The sequence below is a fragment of the Labeo rohita genome, chromosome 7 (genome assembly GCF_022985175.1).
Source record: "Labeo rohita strain BAU-BD-2019 chromosome 7, IGBB_LRoh.1.0, whole genome shotgun sequence".
NCBI classification, from domain to species: Eukaryota; Metazoa; Chordata; class Actinopteri; order Cypriniformes; family Cyprinidae; genus Labeo; species Labeo rohita.
In genome coordinates, this window is record NC_066875.1 from 43,325,934 (window position 1) to 43,349,576 (window position 23,643).

At 36.4% G+C, this 23,643-nt stretch overlaps 1 protein-coding gene across 2 annotated transcripts in view; it reads left to right on the forward strand.

The window, feature by feature from the left end:
- Positions 1 to 9,103: 9,103 nt before the first annotated feature.
- sh3gl3a (SH3-domain GRB2-like 3a) overlaps positions 9,104 to 23,643 on the forward strand; it is a 42,130-nt gene continuing 27,590 nt past the window's right edge. For both annotated transcript variants that reach the window (XM_051115672.1, XM_051115673.1), the window contains exon 1: positions 9,104 to 9,366. In XM_051115672.1, the coding sequence (XP_050971629.1) occupies positions 9,322 to 9,366 (45 nt within the window). In that variant the 5' untranslated portion in view covers positions 9,104 to 9,321. The remainder of the gene's footprint in view (positions 9,367 to 23,643) is intronic.

Consider the following 23,643-nt stretch of genomic DNA (forward strand, 5'->3'; position numbering starts at 1 on the left):
GGTCAACAGACACCCCATTATCTGCTGTGCTGCCTGTAATGGCCGTAGCCATCTTCAGTGTGTGGGCTGCATACTGTGCTCCAGAGGCCTCGCCTGTCCACGAGTCTGCTCCAGAGGCCTCGCCTGTCCACGAGTCTGCTCCAGAGGCCTCGCCTGTCCACGAGTCTGCTCCAGAGGCCTCGCCTGTCCACGAGTCTGCTCCAGAGGCCTCGCCTGTCCACGAGTCTGCTCCAGAGGCCTCGCCTGTCCAGAGTCTGCTCCAGAGGCCTCGCCTGTCCACGAGTCTGCTCCAGAGGCCTCGCCTGTCCACGAGTCTGCTCCAGAGGCCTCGCCTGTCCACGAGTCTGCTCCAGAGGCCTCGCCTGTCCACAGTCTGCTCCAGAGGCCTCGCCTGTCCACGAGTCTGCTCCAGAGGCCTCGCCTGTCCACGAGTCTGCTCCAGAGGCCTCGCCTGTCCACGAGTCTGCTCCAGAGGCCTCGCCTGTCCACGAGTCTGCTCCAGAGGCCTCGCCTGTCCACGAGTCTACACCAGAGGCCTCGCCTGTCCACGAGTCTACACCAGAGGCCTCTTCTGTCAAAGAGTCTGCGCCAATGCCCCCAGAAGCAGCAGCTCCGGCTGCAGAACCTCCTAAAGGGGCGGCGTTTTCCCAAGGACTCTCTGCCCGTCCTGTCACGGCCATGAAGGCCATTTATGACTTCCCTGCCTCACCTGCCCAAGCATCTGCGCCCATGCCCCCAGAGGTGTCAGCGCATGCTGTAGATCCTCCTATGGGGGCGGCGTCCCAGGATGAACTCTTTGTCTGCCATGTCGCAATCAAGAAGACCAAGGAAAGCATTCATGTACACACCGCTCTGCTTTGCATGTCATTAGTCCCGCTGTGGATATCTCTGCTCCTGTTTGCTCTGCCTGCCTCGCCATGGCTCCTTGCTCTGCCTGCCCTGCCTGCCCTGCAATGGCTCCCTGTTATGCCTGCTCTGCCTGCCTCACCATGGCTTCCTACTCTGCCATTGCTCCACGGCCCAGGTCCTCCAAGGTTCCATTGTCTGCTATTGCTCCACGGCCCAGGACCTGCAAGGTTTCCCGGTCTGCTACTGCACCACGGCCCAGGTCCTCCAGGGTTCCACTGTCTGCCACAGCTCCCCAGTCCAGGTCCTCCAGTGCTTCACTGTCTGCCACTGCTCCATGGCCCAGGTCCTCCAGTGCTTCACTGTCCGTCCCTGCTCCACGATCCAGTCCCACCTGCTCTACATGGACCTGGCCCTGCACCCCACCCCCTGTTTAGCCTCTGTTCCCCCACCCACCTGGACTGTTGTTGTTTTGAGCGCCAGGAGTCGCTCCTAGGGGGGGGGATTCTGTAACGCCAAGCCAGCAGAGGGAGCCCTCACCCTAGAACTGCCTGCACACTCCCTCTGCTGCTTCTATTGTTACTTCCTGTTTGTCACTATTTAAAGACTCACCATGTGCTCACTGGTTTGCGAAGTATTGCCAGTTTCATCTGCCTTACCGAGCGCTGTATGTACTCTGTTGGATTACCTGTTGCTGTTTTGCTTTGTTTATGGACTTCTGACTTTACGGATCACCCTTGTTTGGATTGTTTGCCTGTGTGGACTGCTTACAAGGTTTGACCTATTTTTGCCTCTGACTATCGTTCTCTGGACTACCCCTGTTGCTACGTTTGTTATATTGGACTGATTCCCCGGTATCTGACCCACTGCCTCGATTTACCTCTCTGCTGCTCGGATTACGTTTGTGTTGTGTTGTTAATGGACTGCCTTTCCTGTTTATTGACCCTCTGCCTGTTTATTTGTACACTGCCGCTGTTAATAAACTTCCGCATATGGTTTCAACTTCCGCCTCAGCGTCCACGTTACACAGGAGTTATAGGCATTGTACTAAAAGTGGCCCTGCCCCCTTTGAACGTTTTGGCGTCCCTTTGCCACGGTGAGTTGAAGGTTCAATTTATTTTATCACTTTTGATATTCACTCTCCAGAGAATCTTTCCGCACTGGTTTGGTTCTGATCAGGCGAAAAACCTAGGACTAGTTTGCAAAAGTAGGTTTTGCAAAAAATGCGAAATATTTCGTGAAACGATTTTGTACTTTCTATCGCTGTAAATTTTTAATCTCAATTTTTAGTATTCATTTAAAATGAGACAAATCTGCTATTTTAATTTCCAATCTGTTATTTATTTTAATTTTAATTATTCAAAAAAACATTATTTTATTTGAAAAAGTGAATCATTTTATTTTATTGACAAAATATTTTGGTTTGTCATGAAAATGTTTTTTTTAATTCGATCAGATAACATTTTAAGCTGTCAAATGTGCCTCACATGTTACAGTTTGCCCCATCTATGGGGCATGTTGTCACTTTTCACTTCCTTTCTTTTAAGGTATATAACGAAAAATGTACACACTGTACAACTATGAAACAGCATATTTGTACTAGACAAGTGCGAAATTAACGTGGATAAATTATACTCTGAACCCCACGTGGATTTACACAAACTGAGAGATTCAGAAAGTGTTAGGTTGTGCAGTTTTACATGGAAATCGCTCATCCGTGACCATTCTAACAATGGTCAAACAGGGTAACGGTATGAAAATTTCCTATCACGATTATAGTGACCAAAATTACCACGGTTATCAGTATTATCACGGTATTGTTAAAATGTGCTGGAAGTGTTTGAAAAGTACTTACACATAAATTACTTCAAGTTTTACATTTAAAAATCAACAAACCACAAATAAAATGACTTTTTGTTTACCTAATCAGTAAAACAATAACAGTACCAATGATGTCAGGATTTTAAATGACAACATGACTGACAACCTATACGGCATGTTCAAATATCTAAAGTAAATGATCAAATAAAGCTTTGAGAACGTTTCATAAAAGGCAAACCTCACATTTCAGCCTTTAAGTAAAGAAAGGAGTTAAGTCAAAATAATAACTGATTAATAAATGATTATATGTTTTCTATCTGCTCCTTAAATCTTATCTAACTTATCTGAATTGTTTAAATGTGTAGAATCCACACAAGCTTGTTTTTCATCAACTGGTCAAAATATAGGCTACAGCAAGGGCATGACAATTCGGTCTGTTTTTTGGCCAGACAAAAACTGCACACAAGCTGAATGTAAATGTAAGTCTCTGTAAATCCACTGTATGTCACTAGATGGCGCTTATGGAAAAGATGAATTACAGCTGTTTCCATGAACTTTGTGGATAAAGCAGTATTGCGATCAAGAACACTACTTTAGATGTTACATGGAGTGAAGATGAAAACAAAATGACATTGAATCTTTTCTGAAGACAACATTAGAACCTTCAGAGGTACATTCGTATAATTCATTCATATATTCATTAATTTGCATAATTCCCGATTTATGTTTCTGCTGGTGGGCAACCCCCAATTGCGAAGTGAAACGCACGGACTGCAAATACATTAGTTACCAAATACAAACATTTTGTCTATGAGAGTTGCGCTTCACTAAATAAAATGAATAAATACCTGTTTATAATAAGCACTTATTCGCGCGTGGGCAGGACAAAGTTTGAGGGCGCATATGTAATATCTGAGGGAGCGAAGAGCCATGATCACTATATATTTGGGAGAGCAAGCACGCTGCAATCCGAGAAATTCGTGCTAGCACCCTCTCATATTACAATAACGCACTCTTTGCATTTGCTAATAAAATAACGCCAAAAACTGCTTCAAATGAAGGATGAAAATGAGAATTGGGTCTCGTGTTTTTCCATGCATGCTCGATCATTTCCGTGGGGATCGGCGCCTATGCCATTAGCAACCTTTTAAAACATCCCAGCTTTTCTGCGTGCCGTGCGCAGATGAGACTGTTTCTTTAAATGTGCTTTATGCCGTTGCTGAACAGTATTTATTTATCATCAGTTGTTCAAATCGTGGTAATCGAATATGGTTTTAATGATAATTAAAATATGAAAAGGTAATACTAACCGTGAAGAATTGTATCATGATTTATCGTCAAACCGGTAATCGTTACATCCCTACTCCTAACTATGGACCCTTTTCAGAAGCCTGTGATGATGCATTTCAATGGTCATCTTCATCATGAATCCTTTAAAGTTTTTTATATTTTGATTTTTGAATATATGTATGTACATTTATAACACTATACTTTGTATTATATCACCTTTTCATTACGTTACAAAAAAACTAGTTAACGCTATGCGAGGGTATTTCTAATGCCGCGTCTATGGGAGGGACGGTAAATTTGACATTGTTCTCTCTTCTGACTGCCGATATCAGTCTCTCTCAATTTTTTTCCTTTGAATGAAAGTCGTGAAAATACCATCGTGTAGTTTTTCTTTTGCTATTTGAGCAAATGGGAATGCCAAAAATATATTTGTGGTACTGTCCCATTCACTGCTCTCGGATTTTACCCAACTATGACGACTTCTATGAGAAACCCGGAAATGTGAGATAGGTCCATTATGAAATCATTCATTGTAAGTCATTGATTAGAAAAACTACTTAGTTTATTTCATAGTATTCAAAAATATATAAATATATAACGTTACAGACAGTATAGATTAGACACACTTGATTACATAATTCACAGTGGTTTATGAGCTGTTTTGAAAGGTTTACTCATTTATGCTTATAGATCTTTACTGTTAGTGTTTTCTGCTGACTGACAACAAAAAAGCTACACAAAAGAAGTAGCGTGAGATAATAATGGCTGGACTTTCATCTGAGGGCCACTAAACTTTCCATGAGGTAATAGTTACTAAATATGTTGATTCTGAAGAAAATAGCAATGCTATTATTATTAGGTTTAGTCATCTTGGAAATTTTAGACTTATTTTAAGCATGTTAGTAATCAAACCATTCCAGTACCTATTCACCTCCATTGGGTGGGCAAAAGCAATGCTGCGATAGAGATATTTTTCAAAATGTCTTCTTTTATGTTTAACAGAAGGAAGGATATTTTACAGGTTTGGACAACACATGGGTGAGTAAATGATGACAGAATTTTAATTTTTAGGTGAACTATCCCTCTAAGTGATCTCCTACATGTCATCCCCTTGGTTTATATATGTCACTATGTACTTTGCTCAACAACAAAAAAAAAAAAACGCATTACAAGTAACGTGAGGTACGTAATTGGATTACTTTTTTCAAGTAACTAGTAAAGTAACACATTACTCCTGAATAAGTAAGTGCAGAGATGTTGTGTGCTTACTGCTTTGTTTTGAAAGGTTTACTCATTTTTGCTTATAGATCTTTACTGTTAGTGTTTTCTGCTGACTAACAACAAAAAAGCTACACAAAAGAAGTAGTGTGAGACTATTAATGGCTGGACTTTCATCTATGGGTCACTAAACTTTCCATGAGGTAATAGTTATTAAAAATGTTGATTTTGAAGAAAATATGGTATTATTATTAGGTTTAGTCATCTTGGAAATCCCAGGACAGCATGTAGATTCCGAGTGTGTTTTAATCCACATTATTTAAAGGTATAGTTCACCCAAAAATTGACATTTTGTCATTTACTCACCCTCATGTCATTCCAAATCTGTATGATTTTCTTTCTTCTGATGAACACAAAAGAATAATTATTTTAAGCATGTTAGTAATCAAACCATTCTGGTACCCATTCACCTCCACTGGATGGGCAAAAAAAATGCTGAGATATTTTTCAAAATGTCTTCTTTAAAAAGGAAGGATGTTCTGCAGGTTTGGACAACACATGGGTGAGTAAATGATGACAGAATTTTAATTTTTAGGTGAACTATCCCTCAAAGTCATCTCCTACATGCCATCCCCTTGGTTTATATATGTCACTAAAAAAGAAAAAGGAAAAAAAAATGCATTACAAGTAACGTGAGGTAAGTAATTGGATTACTTTTTTTCAAGTAACACATTACTTTTTAATAAGTAAGTGCAGAGATGTTGTGTGCTTACTGCACAAAACCAGATTCATTATTCCTCAAAATGAATAAAAACTGAAATGGAACCCTACAAGAATTAAATGTTAAATGCACAAATACTCTTTATGTATTTAATTCCATTTTATTAACCAGTGTCTTTACTGTTGACCTTCGATGATCCAATTCAACTATACTAATAAGCGAAAATGACTTTAGATACATAACATTTGTGTTTGTAGTGTTGAACTTTCTTGTTTCAGTCAGGAATGACAGCACAGATGAAAAGTTTGTTTAAGCTGCGCCCTCTGCTGTACAAATGTGAATTCACATTTCCTCCAGCCTGAGGCTTATTCATTTAGCTTTGTGTAAGTTATGTAAGGGCTTTTACAACTTTTACAAAATATTTTATACTTTTTATATTAAAAACAAACAAGCAAGTCCAGACCAGATGAGGGAAAAGTAGCGCAAAAGTAGCGTAAAGCATTACTTTCCACAGAAAGTAACTAACACAGTTACTTTTTAGCGAGTAACAAACCCAACACTGAATGTGAAGCAGTGCAAATAAAACTGCTGAAGGATTCAATTGTTGTGTTACATAGTAATGAATAAGCTGCTAAGAGTTTCTTGAAAACATGAAACACACAATTCTTTAAAGTAGGGCTGTCAAACAACTAATCGCGATTAATCGCATACAAAATAAAAGTTTGAGTTTGCCTAATATATGTGTGTGTATTGTGTGTAATTATTATGTATATAGAAATACAAACACATTCATGTATATATTTAAGAAATATTTACAATTATATGTAGTTATTATAATTTTTAAATAATTATATTATATATAAATAAAAAATATTTTGTACATAAAGAACATATTTCTCTTCGATATATACATTAATTTGTGTGTATTTATATATACATAATAATTACACACAGTGCACACACATATTAGGCAAACTCAAACTTTTATTTTGTATGCGATTAATCACGATTAGTTGTTTGACAGCCCTACTATATAGGGAATTGAGGAATATGGGAATAAGAGACAGACATAAAGGACAAACCGAAACCACAGAAAGCCATCAGAAATAAGTTATTAGAGAACAATATTAGTACTTGGTAGGACATCTAGTGGTGAACATATGAAGCTACCAGTGAAAAGTCACATTATCAAAACTAAATTTTACTTCAAACAAAATGAGACATATACAGTATAATAATGTTTACAACATCAGACCTACAGGATTTGCATACCTCATTTCATATAATTTTGTCCAGAATTTTTTTTAATCACTGTCAAGACCTGGAAGAGCTGATAATTTTGGTCTTTCTTTGCCCTGTCTCTCTCTTACAAATTTTATTTTTATTTACATGTATTTTCATGAGGTTCAGTCTTTCTGTTCAGTCTTTCTATATATATATGTATTCTCTAGGTCATGGACTTATTGAACCTGTTGTGTTTGTTGATGAGAAGCTGTTTCATGGCTGGATCACTGACATATTTTTCAAACATAAACCTGCTTCTGGATACTGTCCTGCTCTTTTCTCATCTTCTTTTTTTGAAGTGACCTTTTTCTCTGCCAGTTTATTTTCCAGCTGACTAACAGAGAACAGCAGACTGATGTTGTCGTTCCATTCAAGCTTCTATAAAACACTTTTTCTCGTCTTCTCCTTTTCCTTCTTTTTTAGCATGTAATTTTCACTGTCTCCAGCCAAACCAGCTTTTCTTTTGCATGAGGTGGAGTTTCATATTCAGTCTTTTTATCCTTTTTCATTCTTCTTTCTTGTCTCAGCTCCTCTACTACTATGATTTCTGCACTGTCTCTGTCTTGGTTTTCAGGACTTTCATCTTCTATCTTTCTCTCTTTCTTTGTCTCTTCCACTGCCTTGGTATTTTCTGCATGGCTGACATCCATCCAAGCAAGTTTTAGGTGTTATTGTGTTGATATTTTGTCAGCATCAACATTTAGGTAACATTTTCATCCAACAAAACACACAGCAGACAACTGTGCTTGGAATGAGAACGAGGCAAATAAAATACCATTCACTTTCGGGGAAGCAGCAAACTGACGTGTGAATTTTGTTGAATATGTAAGTGCAAATTTGAATGTAGATATGTTTAGCTATGTAATGGAGTTTTGTTATTATTAATTTCACTCCAAAATATGTTATATATTTGCATTATAAAGATTCAAACTGTGTTGTAACAAAATGTTTCACCATTGTTCAAAAGTTTGGGGTTTGTAAGGTTTTATGTTATTGAAAGAAGTCTCATGTATGGCTGTATTTATAAAACAGTAATACTGTGAAATACTATACAATTTAAAATAATTATTTATGACATTTAAACTCAATTTTTTATGATTCTTTGATTCTGTGCACTTTTGATCAATTTAATGTGTCCTATAAAATCAATTCCTTTCAAAACAAACAAAAAACAACCTCTGTACAATATGTGTAGAGAACAAATAATGTGGAAAGGCTGAAAACAATTTGCAGCAAACGCCTAAATCTGCCTCAGTATTCAAATTGTATCCAAATGCAACACTGACATTGAGTTTGTTCAGAAACAAGGCAGAAACAAAACGTAGTGAAAAAAATTCTAACATTAAAAAAGACAACCCTAAATTAATGATACAACGGCATAAGAGTCATCTGAGCAAAACTAATAGTTAGGATGCACATTTTACACATGGCTAACTCAAAAATGCAGCAGCAGAAATCTGCTGTAAATGAAGAGTAAAGATGTATTAACAAGTCTTAGTTAGACATTTCAAACTTAAAAATGTAACAATACTGATTTTCACTACTGATCTCAGACTTTCGGATCCCACAGAGCACATTGTGTTCTCCTAGTACGGTTCATGAAGTGCCACAAGGGGGCAGCGGATGGCTGTTGTTGCCCTGCAGATACTCGAACACACAAATCACACAGTTTCACACACACAGACATCCGACTGACTCTTCTCAGCTCCTTACAAAATGACAAATATTTACATAGTAATCTGGGCGCTGAATCAGTGCCTTTAAAGAATGCTTTGGAGAGTTGCCACCTATTTCCCGGATGAATGCGCTTGCTCTCTTCTTAAGCTTAATGTTGCTCATATTTATGACAAACCCTGATATATAGTGTTTTGTTCGTAAGGGGGTTCTCCGAGATGCTGCCGTGACGTATGCGGCTCTGCGCCAATCACAATCCTCAGATCAAACATAACCGACCAGCACCACTTGTCAGTAAGAAAAAAAAAGACCCACCGCGAAATGCAGGTCCATTTCCCAGCAGCGGTGAATTAAACCGAAAGCGTTTCATATATAGCTTTTTGTGCTCCGTTAAAGGATTATATCACCATTTCTGCCTCCGGAACATTTTGTTTTCATCTCCCTTCGTGTTTTGTATTATTTCAAGGATGTCGGTGGCGGGGTTTAAGAAACAACTGCACAAAGCGAGTCAGGTAAGGAGACGCCCGCGTTGCACTCGTTATGTTACAATACACAAGTTCTGAGGGTCTTAACAGGTGGATATGGAGAAAGCGCTTGGGGGTTGTTTAGCTGAAGCGGTTTGGTTGGATCCCGTGTTTCTAGAGGCCGGTCAGAGCGGCACAAACGCTGTTGAACCGCTTAACCTGCCATCTGAATATTTGTATCAACTTTGTAACATTTGTATTAGCGCTTTTGTTCATAAATCTTCGCTCAGTGTGACGTAACCATGCGTTTTTTTTTAAATTGTTGCAAATTCTACCTTAGCTTACTGTTGTGAGGCCTGCTTAAATGAAATCAATTATGTTCATGAATTCACATTAAATGTATTGTTATTATAATCAGATATAGGGGATGCCCTGGAGCTGAAATGTGGAGGTGTTATCACGACTCATGTTGCGTGATGATGTCATTTTTTATTTCTTTTTTTTTTTTTGCTAAGATAGCGGTATTGTTATGGTGTCACGTGTGACCAGGCAGGCAGTATATGGCAAACGGTTTTGCCATTTATTGCTTAAAAATTGCTAATGTTTATATTTGTGTTACTAGTAGTGTTACTTATTCCAATTGATATGCTTGAATGCTTTTCATTTATGAAAACGTCATTTCTGAATTGCTCACTGGAACATTCCATTTTAGAATTTTGCAAACATTATGGGAATGTTACTTTTGAATGTTCTCTGAACATTCTGAAAATAAAAACATTTCAGATATAAAATATTCCATTGATGATGTATAAATAGAGTGTTTTCAGGACGCGTCATCAGTCGGCCATATTGGCGGCACTGAACGTAAACAATGCCACTGAACTGAACAAAACTTGCATGTTTTGCTTATTACTGCTGCTGAAAATGGTCAGCTGTTGTCATGTTTTGGGCTGTACTAATCGGTCGGACCGGGAGAAACATTTGGAGTACTATAGACTGCCAAAAGTTATAACAAATCAAGGCAAGTGAGTGCTAAAAGCAGTTTGTGGATTGGCCAAACTGAATCAGGATTTCCAGGGAAATTTTTTTTGACACGATTCAGGTTTGTTCTCATCATTTCTAGTCAGGTAGGTAAAATATTAGGCTAATGTCTTAATTAATTCTGCTCGTATGTTTCTTTACCACTTCCTCCTTACTAAGCCCTTTTCTATATGATTTAGCAACTTTCACACATTTTTTTTCTGTGGTTTAGCCAGCAGAAGTGAGCAGAACAACATATTCAGTAGTACATTAACCGTGCAATCCATGCTGTTGTTCACATCCACGTATCTCCAATGGCCCCGCATCCTAGTAACTGACCAAATTGTGATGTAAGTGCAAACCCTCTAGAACGTTTTTGTGCTAATGTTTTCAGAACATTATTAAACACCTTATAACTAATATATAACTAATATAGAATAAACATTCTATTAACATTACTGGAAGAACATTTGTTCATAACTTTGAGAGAAGCTTGTCAGGACATTAGCTAAATAGGTTAATTTTATTATTGCGATAATATATTGTGATTGTGTATGATTTGGTATGATGTGGCAGTACACAAAATCCAATCAACGTCTGATGCATAGAACCAAGTTCCCACTCAAAATGCTTCTTTTTCAGTAATCAATTATCTTTATAAGTACATCACAATACGGAATAAACTATGAGTCACTACTTCAGTTTCATTGCAACTTTAGTTATTAGTTGTGCGAATGGTGTTTACTTTGTTAGTGGTATTTTCCGACATCATAGGTTAAACACAATGTGTCATCACTTAATGCTGTAGAGTTAATGAATGATGCCCATCTGTTTTGCCAGAGAAATCACAGTTTAACACCTGAATAGCCCCTGACAATAGGCACATTCAGACTGTAATTGTTCTACACTTTCACTTCTCTGCATCATTTGCCCGTTCAGAGCTTTACATCCCCTTCTTTGAATAAAGACATTCAGTGGAAGTGGAGGATGTGTTTGTTTGAGAGAACTGTCAAATTGCTCTTTACCTGACTAATGTTTTGCCACATCTCAGGTAGTAGATGGTTCTACATCATTAAACTTTAATGATGTGGCTTCATATGTGCACCTCAAATTATAGTGGTCTGATACTTTACTGTAATTCCTGTAATTTACAACTGCAGTCATCAGAAACTGTTAAATAAGATTTAATGCATAACTCTTCACAATCTGCATAACTACAAGCTAAAATTACATTCATAATTAGCCGTACTTGATCTGCATGTAATGTGACAAAAAAAATTGTGATCAAGGAATCAAATTTGTCTTACATTTATAAACTAGATTGTTTTGCATCTTCTAAAGATGCTTGTCTGTGTAAAACTCATTGGCATGATGCTAAAGTGTTGAAATTGATAGGCAGAGTGTTGCTGCGCATTTTCAAAGGCGTTATATGGGATTATATGGCGTTATATTTTAAAGTGTTACTATGGTGTGTCTGTGACTTTCTGGTCTGTAGATATGGCTCAGGTCACTCATTTTTGGTTAGGAGTTTTTTTTTCAAGCCACCAGTTTTAGGTATTAGCAATAAAAAAAAAGTGATATTGCCCCAAAGAGATGTCGACCGATTATCGGTGCCAATATTAAGCATTTTTATGATTATCGGTATCTGTCATTTTCAAAACCAGTTTGCCGCTAAAATAATTTAAAAGCAATTGAAGAGAGTTTTTGTCAGAGCCCTTGTTTTTCTTCATTTTAACATTAATTTTCATTTTTACACCAGACATATATATATCGGTTATCGGTCCTAAAAAACACATATCAGTCGATATAAAAAATCCTCCACAGTATTTTTGTTTTGCTTTCTAATACAAATATAAAAATAACTTAAAATGCAAAATAAAGATCTTTAAAGGGATAGTCAGTTAGTAACTAAAGATAGTTAGTTTCACAGACAGGGCTTAAACTAAGCCAGGATTTGGCCATAGTTCAATTAGGACATTAAAGTATTTTTTTTTTTATTTTTATAGTCATGCCTTAGAAAAAACATTACTGGTGTGCATCTTGAGACAAAAAAGGGCACTGACATATTTCAAGATCAATCAGTGCAAGTTTCTTTCAGATGAACTACATTTTAGTCTGGGACTAGGCTTAAGCCTTGTCTGTGAAACCAGAGGATAGTCTTGTTTCCTGAGAAATTAAACAAACATTAAGTGAGTTTATGATTAAAACAAGAACAAATATGTGCCAATGAGGTATGAAAAATGATTATTTTCATGACTTGCTCTTAAAATGGTCTTAAACTCTTAAATTGACCTTCACAAAACCTGCAGAAGTATAACGTATGTTGTTGTATCCACAGTCTAGATAGTAGTCATTCCAATCGTATGAGCAAAACTGAAAATGCATTTTTTCCTTATATATGTAGCCTCACCAAAGCTTATCTCTTAGTTTGGGTGTTGTTTTTCATTTTATTGTTTTGGAGCCCCATGCTGTGCCCACTAGAAGGTCTGCAGTTAATTTTTAAAAATATTATGATGGTACACTGGTGTTTTGGTGAACTTACAGTGGATATTTTCCATTGTCTAAATGGCTCAACAATAATGTTTTTTTTTTTTTGGGTTTTTTTTGGTTTTTTTAGCCCTGCTACGGTAGTTCAGAAGTTTACTTGCCCTAGTGATATTTCCATTGACCCTGAGGCAATATGATATTTTTTGCTCTTTTTACAACTTGTTTTCATTTGATGTGACATAAATAACGAGTATTTTGAATAAACATCAAAAGTAACACTAATCAGAGCTGTTTTATTTTACACAGAGTAAAGTCACATTGAGATCACATGACTGAGCTAAATACTCTCTTTAAAACAGAAACCTTCTATAATTGGACACTTTCACTAGTTAAATAAATCATGCCTGACCATGAATAGTGCATTTCTACAATGGCATCAGTTGCCTTGGTATTCACATTGCTATTGTTTATGTACACGTTTAAATTTAAATGGTGCATTTAGACAGACTTTTTTAATGCAGTGAAGCAGATGTACTGCATGCATGAATGGGTGCCGTCAGAATGAGAGTCCAAACAGCTGATTAAAAACATCATGTAATCCAGCAGTCCGTGGAATGAAAAACTGCAGGTTTCATTTTTAGGAGAACTATTTCTTCAACACAGACTTTCGCAGTGTAAACAACTGTTGATACAGATATATAATCTTTTTTGTCTGGTTTATACCAGCACATAGTGTTTTCACACTTGCTGCTCATGTACAAGACAACTGTAATGAAGCCCTGTGTTACAGTAAGCCTACAGTCTTAGATGATCAATGCAGTACTGCTGGTTGTGGACACATTATTGATTATGGATAGAAGCAGCACATGTCATCCACCTACAGGTTTATTGAGAGTGGAAATGCAATGCATGAAAATAAATTCAGAAATTCAGCATAGACGCTGCTCAGTGTCAACCTGTTGTTTTTGAGGCATAAGTCAACACTTTAATTATGAATATAAATGGTGTTGAAAGTCATATTTTAATGTAATATTTTGTTTAATATTACCCCGTTTGCGATCCTTGCATGCATAGGAATCCAAACTGCCTTGATTGGCTCTTAAATGTCAATATTTCTAATACAAAGTTCACTAGTTGTCATTATATGACGTCACTGTTGAAACAGATTTGTACAGCTGATAAGAGCTGGGCAGGCAAGATCTTGTTTATAATCTTGTCCCTTGTCCTAAGGCTCTATTCTCACTGTTTTCAACAAATCACTGTTTAAATAAATGCGTCTGGTGTCTGTGGATCTTTTAAGACAGCAATTATGCAGTAAAGCTCAACTGACCTATCAAGAATGAATACAGGAAGTTTTAGGTGGGATTTTCCCACATAAGCAGCACACCAGGATCAGAGTAACTTAGTAACCAGATGTCAACATGGATCAGGTATAGGCGTGTGTGATAGTATGAGTTATATGTCAACCTGGCAAAATGATTCATTGCTCTTGTACACACAAGTCACTGTAATTGTGAAGAGTTTTCGTTTTTTATGGATTCAGGAAACCACCTTATTTACACATGCAGGTATTATATAGAAAAAAAGAAATTAAACATTTCTAATTGTGGTACAACATATACAGTCATGACCAAAAATATTGGCACCCTTGCAATTCTGTCAGAAAATTGTTGCAGTTGAAAAAGGTTTTGGTACTCACATGTTTATTTATTTATTTTTTTGCATTGGAACAACACAAAGAAACCGAGAAGAAAAGTCAAATCTTATACAATTCCACACAAAACCCAAAAAATGCACTGGACAAAATTAATAAACAACTGAAATCCTTTGCTTCATGTAACCATGAATAAGTTTCTTACACCTCTCTACTGGAATTTTGGACCACTATTTTTTTTGCAAACTGCTCCAGGTTATTCAGATTTGAAGGATACCTTCTCCAAACTGCTTTTGAGATCTCTCCACAGGTGTTTTGTGGGTTTCAGATCTGGACTGATTGCTGGCCATTTCAGTGTAATCATTTCTGAGTGCTTTTAGAAGTGTGTTTCGGGTCAATGTCCTGCTGGAAAACCAATGACCTCTGGTGGAGACGCAGTCATCTTTCTGACACTGGCCACTACGTTGCACCCCAAAATTCTTTAGTAATCATCAGATTTTATGATACCGTTCACACAGTCAAGGAATCCAGTGCCAGAAGCAGCAACGCAATCTTTGAACCTCCACCATGTTTGACTGTAGGGACTGTGTTCTTTTCTTTGAAGGCCTCATTTCTTTTTCTGTAAACAGTGCCATGATGTCCTTTACCAAAAAGCTCTACTTTTGTCTCATCTGTCCACAGTACATTCTCCCAGAAGGATTGTGGTTTTGTCACAAAGTTTTGTCTTGCTTTATGCCTTTGTGTCAGCAGTGGTGTCCTCCTGGGTCTCCTACCATAGTGTTCCTTTTCATTCAGATGGCGACGGATAGTGCGAATTGACGCTGTTGTACCCTGTATCTGCAGATCAGCTTGAGTTTGTTTGGAAGTTAATCAGGGTTCTTATCCACCATTCAAACAATCCTTCATTGTAATTTTTCATTCATTTTTCTCTTCCCTCCACATCCAGGGAGGTTAGCTACAGTGTTATGGGCTGTAAACCTTGATGATATTGCGCACAGTGGACACAGGAACATTAAGATCTCTGGAGATGGACTTGTAGCCTTGAGATTGTCCATGTTTTTCCACAGTTTTTTCTCTCAAATCCACAGACAACTCTTTACACTTCTTTCTTTTCTCCATGCTCAGTGTGACACGCAACTCAAAGGTTAAGTCAACTTTCCTCCATTTTAACTGGTTGCAAGTGTGATTACTATGATAGGTGCCAAATCATTTTGTCCAGTCCATTTTTAATTTCTGTGTGAAATTTGATCAAGTTTGACTTTTCTTGTGTTGTTGCAGTACAAACAAAAACAATTAGCACGTGAATACCAAAACATTTGCAATTAGAACAATTTTCTGAGAGAAGTGTTGTGTTTTCTGAAAGAATTGCAAGGGTGCCGATAATTTTGGCCATGACTGTACATACAGGGTTTAGACAAAAAAATTATAGGAGTTAGTACAATTTGTGCAGGCTACAGTAAATAAAAAAAAAAAAAAAAAAAAAAAAAACATGTTGTGATTGTCTTTTATTTATCTTTTCATTGTCTCTATTCTCTAGATTGTATGTTAGTGTAATATAAGTTGTGTTTAGCAGTGTTAAGTACAAGCCGGGAGTGAAATAGGTGACTTGTCAGCCTTCCAATAAGGACAAATCATGCGAGCCTGGTTAGCAGGAGCATCTGTACCACTAACAGCTCAATTGTTTGGTGTTTTTATGGATACCAGTCTTTACGATTATGACTGCAGATGCAAAAAATGGCAAGACTTTATCAGTGAAGAACAATAGTGGGTAAAAACTGATAATGAATGTTAAACACTAAATTCAAACAACAGAACTACTGCAGTAAAGTGTCAGCAAATCTCCATATTTGCATTGAAGACCCTGTTTCTACAAAAAAAGCTCATAAACCAACATCGAAAAGCTGCCATTGCTGAAACTTTAATTAGAGACACCAAAGCTGAAATTCAAAAAAGTTGGTGGCATAATCATAAAACCTGGACAGTTGGAAACCTCTATAGATATTTTTGGAGAGAAGTGTGAAAAGCAGATTTCCTCTTCCAACATCTCTGAAGCAACTGGGAGATGTTTTGATAGCCAACAGTCCAAGGAGACTATTTGGATGTTGTATGAATCTATTTAAATAAGGTTAGAAACTGCCCAACCCTTCCCTATATAGTGAAAAATAAATATACTAAAATGTATTTGAAATGCATTTATTTTATGCTAAGTGTACTACAAATACATTTACATATTTATGTACTTAATAAAATACCTTGCACCCACTTTTAGCATACTAAACTGGTATACTTAAAGTGTGCTAAATTGGAACAACTAATGTTGTACTTAATGCACTTAACTGTGTGGAAGTGCAACTAAAGGTGCATACTTAATCAAGTATATTTGATTGTGCTAAAGTGGAGCTATTGTGAGTATGCTTTAGGTACACTTTAAATATCTTGCATTTAAAGACTGATATTATTCAAAGATCATACAATCCTCATCAATAGTGACATTAAAACACATTTTAGGCTTAATATTAAAAAATTTGCATTGTGCACAAGTAGTACTCCAAATAAAGTTAATTTTTAATTTCAGGAAGTCTCAAACAATCTGTCAATAAATATGTTAATAGATTTAAACTATACTTATATTTAAAATATATTTATTTTATACTATTACTTTTTACTAGGGTTGTTTTGGCTCTTTACATTATGCACAATACTTTCTATAATTGTTTTGTTTAAGCTTCATTTCTCAATTTGGAACAGAGACAGTTTTTACAGGCTTCAGTCAGAAAATCTGGTGGTTGCTTCTTAATGCTTTTATATTTATATGTTTTGCAGATACTTCAGAGCAATTGCAAGGTAAATGTTTTTTTTGTTCATGCATTTCCTTGAATTAAACCCATGACAATGGCGTTCCTGCTGCCTGAAGCCCTAAATATACTTTTTTCCTCCAAAATACACTCCATCTGATAGCGTGCATGAACACAGGTGCTTGTCAAATGATTCATCCTTGTCATCCTTGAAGTAAACTTAATGGCTTAATGGTTTGTAAAAGCCTTTTCATTATTTGACAGGCCTTTTAAAAAAATGAATATAAATATATTTGAAACATTTAAAAACAGTTTTTTAGATTCTATTAAAAATGTCTGTCTTTGGCATCGAAAACTGTTTGACCAGTAAGATTGTAGCTGTATGTTTCTGCGAACTAAAAATGAGCTAACAAAAATGGTCTTAATATCACCCTAGATATGCTTTGTTGTCTTGAATTTGGTCATTTTTCTCTTTATGTAGCTGCAGAGAACTAAACTGCAAATTACAGAAAGTTAAAGTGTTAAAGCAAAATATATTTTCAGTGCAAATTAAACTCAGAAACCAACTGTGAAATCAGGGCCTGATTGCAGGGAACACACAGTCCTCTGGCTGGCAGAGAATGTGCGATTTATGCGAAAACAGCAGTTCCTCTTCACAGAAATGAGACTAACTGGCAGATGTGTTTACACAAGACTTCAGCTCACTTACTGCCGCATTTATTATTGATTATATGCTATCGATCCAAGCACCCACTCCTGGAGAAGAACATCACTGTGACGAGGCTGATCTCTGTTTATTACTCACATTAGTGAGTGCTCCCACGGTCAGCTGGCACAGTAATGGTTTTACTGCAGATGGTTGAGAGCAGACGCTACTAGAGTTATTCTAGCTCACACTGGAATGTAAACCACTTATATGGGCCACAGTCTGTTTTCTGCTCTGTCCTCAGCTCTTCTGTCTGATATCATTGTGAGCATAAGACGTTTTTAAAACTCTGTGGATTGTATGGCTTGCATATTAGGATTAGTGCGTTGCAAATGTTTGAAGTGTTTTAAAAGTGATTGATGGGTTTTCTAAGTAAGCATTCTTACTTGGTTTTTCAGATGTTATCTTCCACAAACTGCTGCGGAGCGCTCGTCTCCATAGACATTTTTTATTTATTTTAATTTTTTTACCTTCATGTTGGTCCATGTCTGTTTCTTTATTATGACACTTATTATGATACTGACTATGATAATGGCGATTTTCACAAAAAAAAAGTGTCTTATGGCATCAGATGACTTGGAATATAGAACTCAACTACTTTTATGATATCTTATGGTGCTTTTCTCCCAATTGTGAAGCTTAAAAATGTCAGTCAAGTTCTGTTTAGTAAAAGGGTCATCGGATGGCCATTGTTAACAAGTTGATATGATTCTTTAGGGTCTTTGTGAAAAGTCTATAACATACTTTGGTTAAAAATTCTCAGTGGTAGTGTAAAACAACACTCCTTTTACCATGTCAAAAACAGTTCTGTTCACAGCCAGCCATTTTGGTGCATGTCCCTTTAAATGCTAATGATCTCTGCTCACCCCGCCCCTCTCTTCAGGTGAGAGAGTGTAAACTTTAGCCAAATTTAGCAGCAGAACTTGGTAACTAGTAGGGATGTCACAATTCACAATATAATATCGAACCGTTCGGTACGACATCCATGGTTCATGGATAAATTCTATACTCATCATTCTATGTATGTCGATTAGCAATTTCTTATGAAAATACACAAGATGGCTTAAAGAACACAGATAAACCATATATTATTGCAGACGAGTGTTTATTGCCCTTACATTTCATCATTCAAAACATTTATCGTTATATCTTGTTTTTATTCAGTTACAGTTATAGCAATGCCTTTATTTATTTATTTATATATATATTTTTTAGTGATGCCTTTATCCATATTAGAGAAGCTGGAACAGAACATCATTAGTGATACTTCTTTGCATATGTGGATTTTCTGCACGAGGGCGCCCTCTGGGGTCCAGTATGAATAAAACCAATTCTATTTTGGTTAAAAATCAAAATAATAATATCTCTCTCAATAGAAAAATTAAGCAGACATATACTAAACCACACTTTTTACAGTGTACAGGTTTATGGGAGTATTTTAATTTGTTGGAAAAAAAAACCCACACTGAAGTGGCAAGATATCAGAACCGAACCAAACCAAAAACCATGGTTAAAAACCAAGGTACGTATTAAATCGTGGACTAACTGTATTGCTGCATCCCTAGTAACTAAGCACATTAATAGGAAAGGTGATTTGCAAAGATCCTATGGACTTCTATGTTCATTATTACATCCAACAACAAAACTCCTCAATTGCTTAGGAGACATTCTTGTCTTCCCCTGCTCCGGCATCGAAACAATGGCGGACTGTTTACAGCTTACTCAGGGCGGGTCTAAGGTAAAATGAGTGTGTCAATCAACAATTGTGGGAGGGGCCTGTGCAGAACTTCAGAACATCCTGAGCTGAGAAAGGGGTTGTTATTATTAGGAAATTAAAAAAAAAAGCACTGGGTTGATTTTTATGATTATAGGGTGGATGTGTACACACATTTATCTTCAAACAACATGTAAAAGTGAATTTTGCATCCAAAGACCCTTTTAAGGAATAATTCTTAGATTTTTGGCATATTTATTGAGGCTTCCATCATGTAAATGTTGTGACGGCAGTTGATATTTTGTGAAGTTATGTATATGCAACAGCTTTTCCAGAGTGTTGGATTGTGCTATTATTTTGTTTAAAACCTTGTTTTCGCACAAGGATTACGTGTTATGATAGAAGTCTCCTCCCTGATCACTATCCAACACAGTCCCTGTGAAAATAAAGCAGGATGTTCCCAGCCGTGGGAGAGCATTTCTTCTCTTCCACTGCTTTCTCATTCAGGAAGTTCTGATTGGACAGAGCAGTAATATTAATTCTTTATGCAAAACACATCAATCTATCTATCTATCTATGTCTGTCTAGATGGGTAAACATTAAAGGTCAAGCACCGATTGAATTGCAGTATACTATATTATTTCATAAATATACAATTTAAGATGTTACACCGTACATTGTGTCTTGGACACCATTGTGATGTGAAAAGAGAGTTTCACATCAAGCACCCTGATGTAACCAGTGTTACTTCACTCTCTCAAATGGCAGTTATATGAACTTTCCCACCACAGGGGAAGAGGCTCTCTCAGCGTTTCACTCTGCCAGGCTGTTTAAGTGACTTTTAACTGCGTTGATAAAAGGTCGTCCTTTCCTGAAGTGCTGTGCCTGATGGATGGGGTCATTTTAAGTTTTTGGCTTTCCTTGTAGGCCTGGAAGAAAGAAACGTCCTGGCATCAGATGCGAAGGCTAAGAGAGTAAAACAAAACAGGCTTTCCTCAAAGAGGGCAGTATTTTCTCATGTTCAGCATAGGGCTGGGCAATTTTTCAGATTTTATCGATTAATTCAAATTGAATGTTTTGCCACAATTCTATTTTATTAGAAATTGAGGAATCGTGATTTGGAATAGAAATATTACCAAACGTTAGAATTAGAGATTTCCATTTTGAAGCAATTTCCTCAAATTATTTCTTAACATAAAGGACAAATTTGTACAAGATGTAGTTGTGGTTCGCATGCATCTTTTATGCAAAGATATTTAACAAGTGATTTGGTTAACATTTACATCATGTTGGCAACTGGTGGTACACTTGAAATAGAATTTCTTTAGCTAGAGGGTTAATAAAGAAAAAGTTACTCAAATGATGTTGTAGTTAGTTTCAAGTTGGCTAGTTAAAATTCGTGTAAAAAAAAAAAATCAATCAAGAATTTAATTTCCTGCTGTATTGCCTAGCCCTAGTTCAGTGGTTTTGTCTGGATTTTTATTAGAGAGAGTGTTTTTTTTTTTAATTATAAATTATAATTTTTTTCAAATTTGGTCTGTTTCAGACGGATGTCTTTTGTTTTTATTTAGCACTAGTTACCACAGAAAATGATACTGTAATCAATTTAAAATTGAAAAAACAAGGCTTTTTTGGCATATTTTTGCGCATAGTTGTTACAACGGATGTACTAGAAATGAACTATTCTGCTAGTAGTGAGTATTTGTTTTTTTAGCAATGGTGCATTTAAAACAACCTGATCTCATGATGAAAACGTACCTGTGCAAACTTTTTCGCAAGACGCAAAATATGTACTGCCATGTACGTTGTAGGGATGGGCGATATCTTATCGTTTGCGATATACGGTAAACATTTTCCCCACAATAAGAATTAGTCTTCCCGCGATAATAACGATAAAGTCTTCAGTAGCACATATGCGATACAGTTTTGCATGTGTATGAGCCTGTTTACAAACCTATTGTCAACAAAGATATAATTTATTGACATGCTTTTTCTCTAAATTAACTTCATAAAATAACATTTTGCAATCAGACGTGGCTTCATATCACAGAATGAGGCAGAAATCATACTGTTTTATAGTATTATATGTTGATTAGCATTGCATTAATTGAAATGAATTGAAATGTTTATTGAGTGGTGCTCAGTAACTCTAATGCTCTGTGTCATTTTAAAATAACGTACCATTTGTGCTACACCTAAACCTACTCGATAGTATGAACAAAATTTTTTCGATCTCTCATCTTTCAGCTTTTTCATCGTGAGTCATGTTTTTCACAGGATTCGTACCCAAGGATTCCACATCCTAAGTCCGATCCATGCCGACTGAGCTACCGAGCAAGCTTGTTAAGTTTGTTATATAAAGTGAAACATATGGAGCTGTAATCATAACTGTGTTTGAAAACGATTACAAGTACTTGCTGTTTTACCACCTCTAGAGTTGATTTCTGTTGGAAATTGCAGTGATATGTATTTATTGGTGCGTATTTCGTGTCTTGCGAAAAGTTCCCACAGGTATGTTTTTGTCATTAGATCAGGTATATTTAAAAGGAGATGCAACTTTCTTGAGTGTTTTATTGTGCTGATAGCATGCAGTATTTAAGCATAACAATCAGCATGATTGCAAACCCCTCTCTGAGGTGTTTTGTCTCTGTAAAGCACTGCTTGTGTACAAATCCTCCACTACAGTGTTCCTGTAATTATGTAAAATCCACAGGTTTATGTATGAGGTGTTGTGGAGAGATTGAAAGACAGCGTTTTGCTTTGCGGTGCGTGTGTTCACTCCCAGGTGTCTGCCAGAACACTGCAGTAAATGTTGTGCTTAAGTATATAGTTACAGTAGGAAAAAAGGTCTGACAACTTTGATCCTGTGAACTCAATGTTTTGCATTAGCAATATGTTTAATGTAACCACAAGTCTGTTAGTCTAAACACTTGTTACATTGAAGTGCATCATCCTGAATATGCCACTCAGCATTGCAGACATTCTCATGAGAGGTTTTAATAGTTTTGTGCGATAAAAAGTTACTACTTTCACAACTTTGGTGCTAGTAAAAAAAAATTATTTTATTTTTTTAATGAAATTAATACTTTTATGCAGCAAGGACACATTAAATTGATCGAAAGTGACAGTAAAGACATACATAATGTAAATTAATAAAAGAATCCAGGAAAAAAATAGTTTCCACAAACTTATTAAGCAGCACAACTGTTTTTAACAGCGATAATGATCAGAAATGTTTCCTGAGCAGCAAATCAGCATATCAGAATGAAGGATCATGTGACAATGAAGACTGGAGCAATGATGCTGAAAATTCAGCTTTGCATCACAGGAATAAATTACATTTGAAAATATATTAATATAGAAAACAGCTATTTTAAGTTGTAATAATATTTCACAATTTTAGTTTTTGCTACATTTTTGATCAAAGAAATGCAGCCTTGGTGAGCATAAGAGATTTATGTATTTTTTTTTTTTTTTTGCACATCCCTTTGTTTTTGCTGCATGTTGATTTCAGTGTGAAATGTTTTGAAGCTGACCAAAATTAGGGCCCTATGAAATCTGTTTTATTTTTTTCCAAATTCCGTTTTTTCAAATTCAGTGTTTTAGCATGTCTAATTATTTGAATGCATACTTACTTTATTCAAATTTATTCTTAAAATAGCCTTATGAAAGTTTTTTTGACCCTCAGAAATTCTGTGTTATGTATTTAAAATGTTCTGGTTATCAAATGAATCATAAAACAATGATTTAATTTATCTTTTAATTATTGAAAATTATGTTGTTGTTTTTTTTGTTTGTTTTTTTGGCAAACAAAGGGGAATGTACTACTAAAATTAAAACATGGAAGAAATATTGTGTGATGATACCCTAAAAATTATGTTTGTTTCATTTTAGTAGTAGTAGTAGTAGTAGTAGTAATAGTAGTAATAGTAGTAATATTCAGTAATTC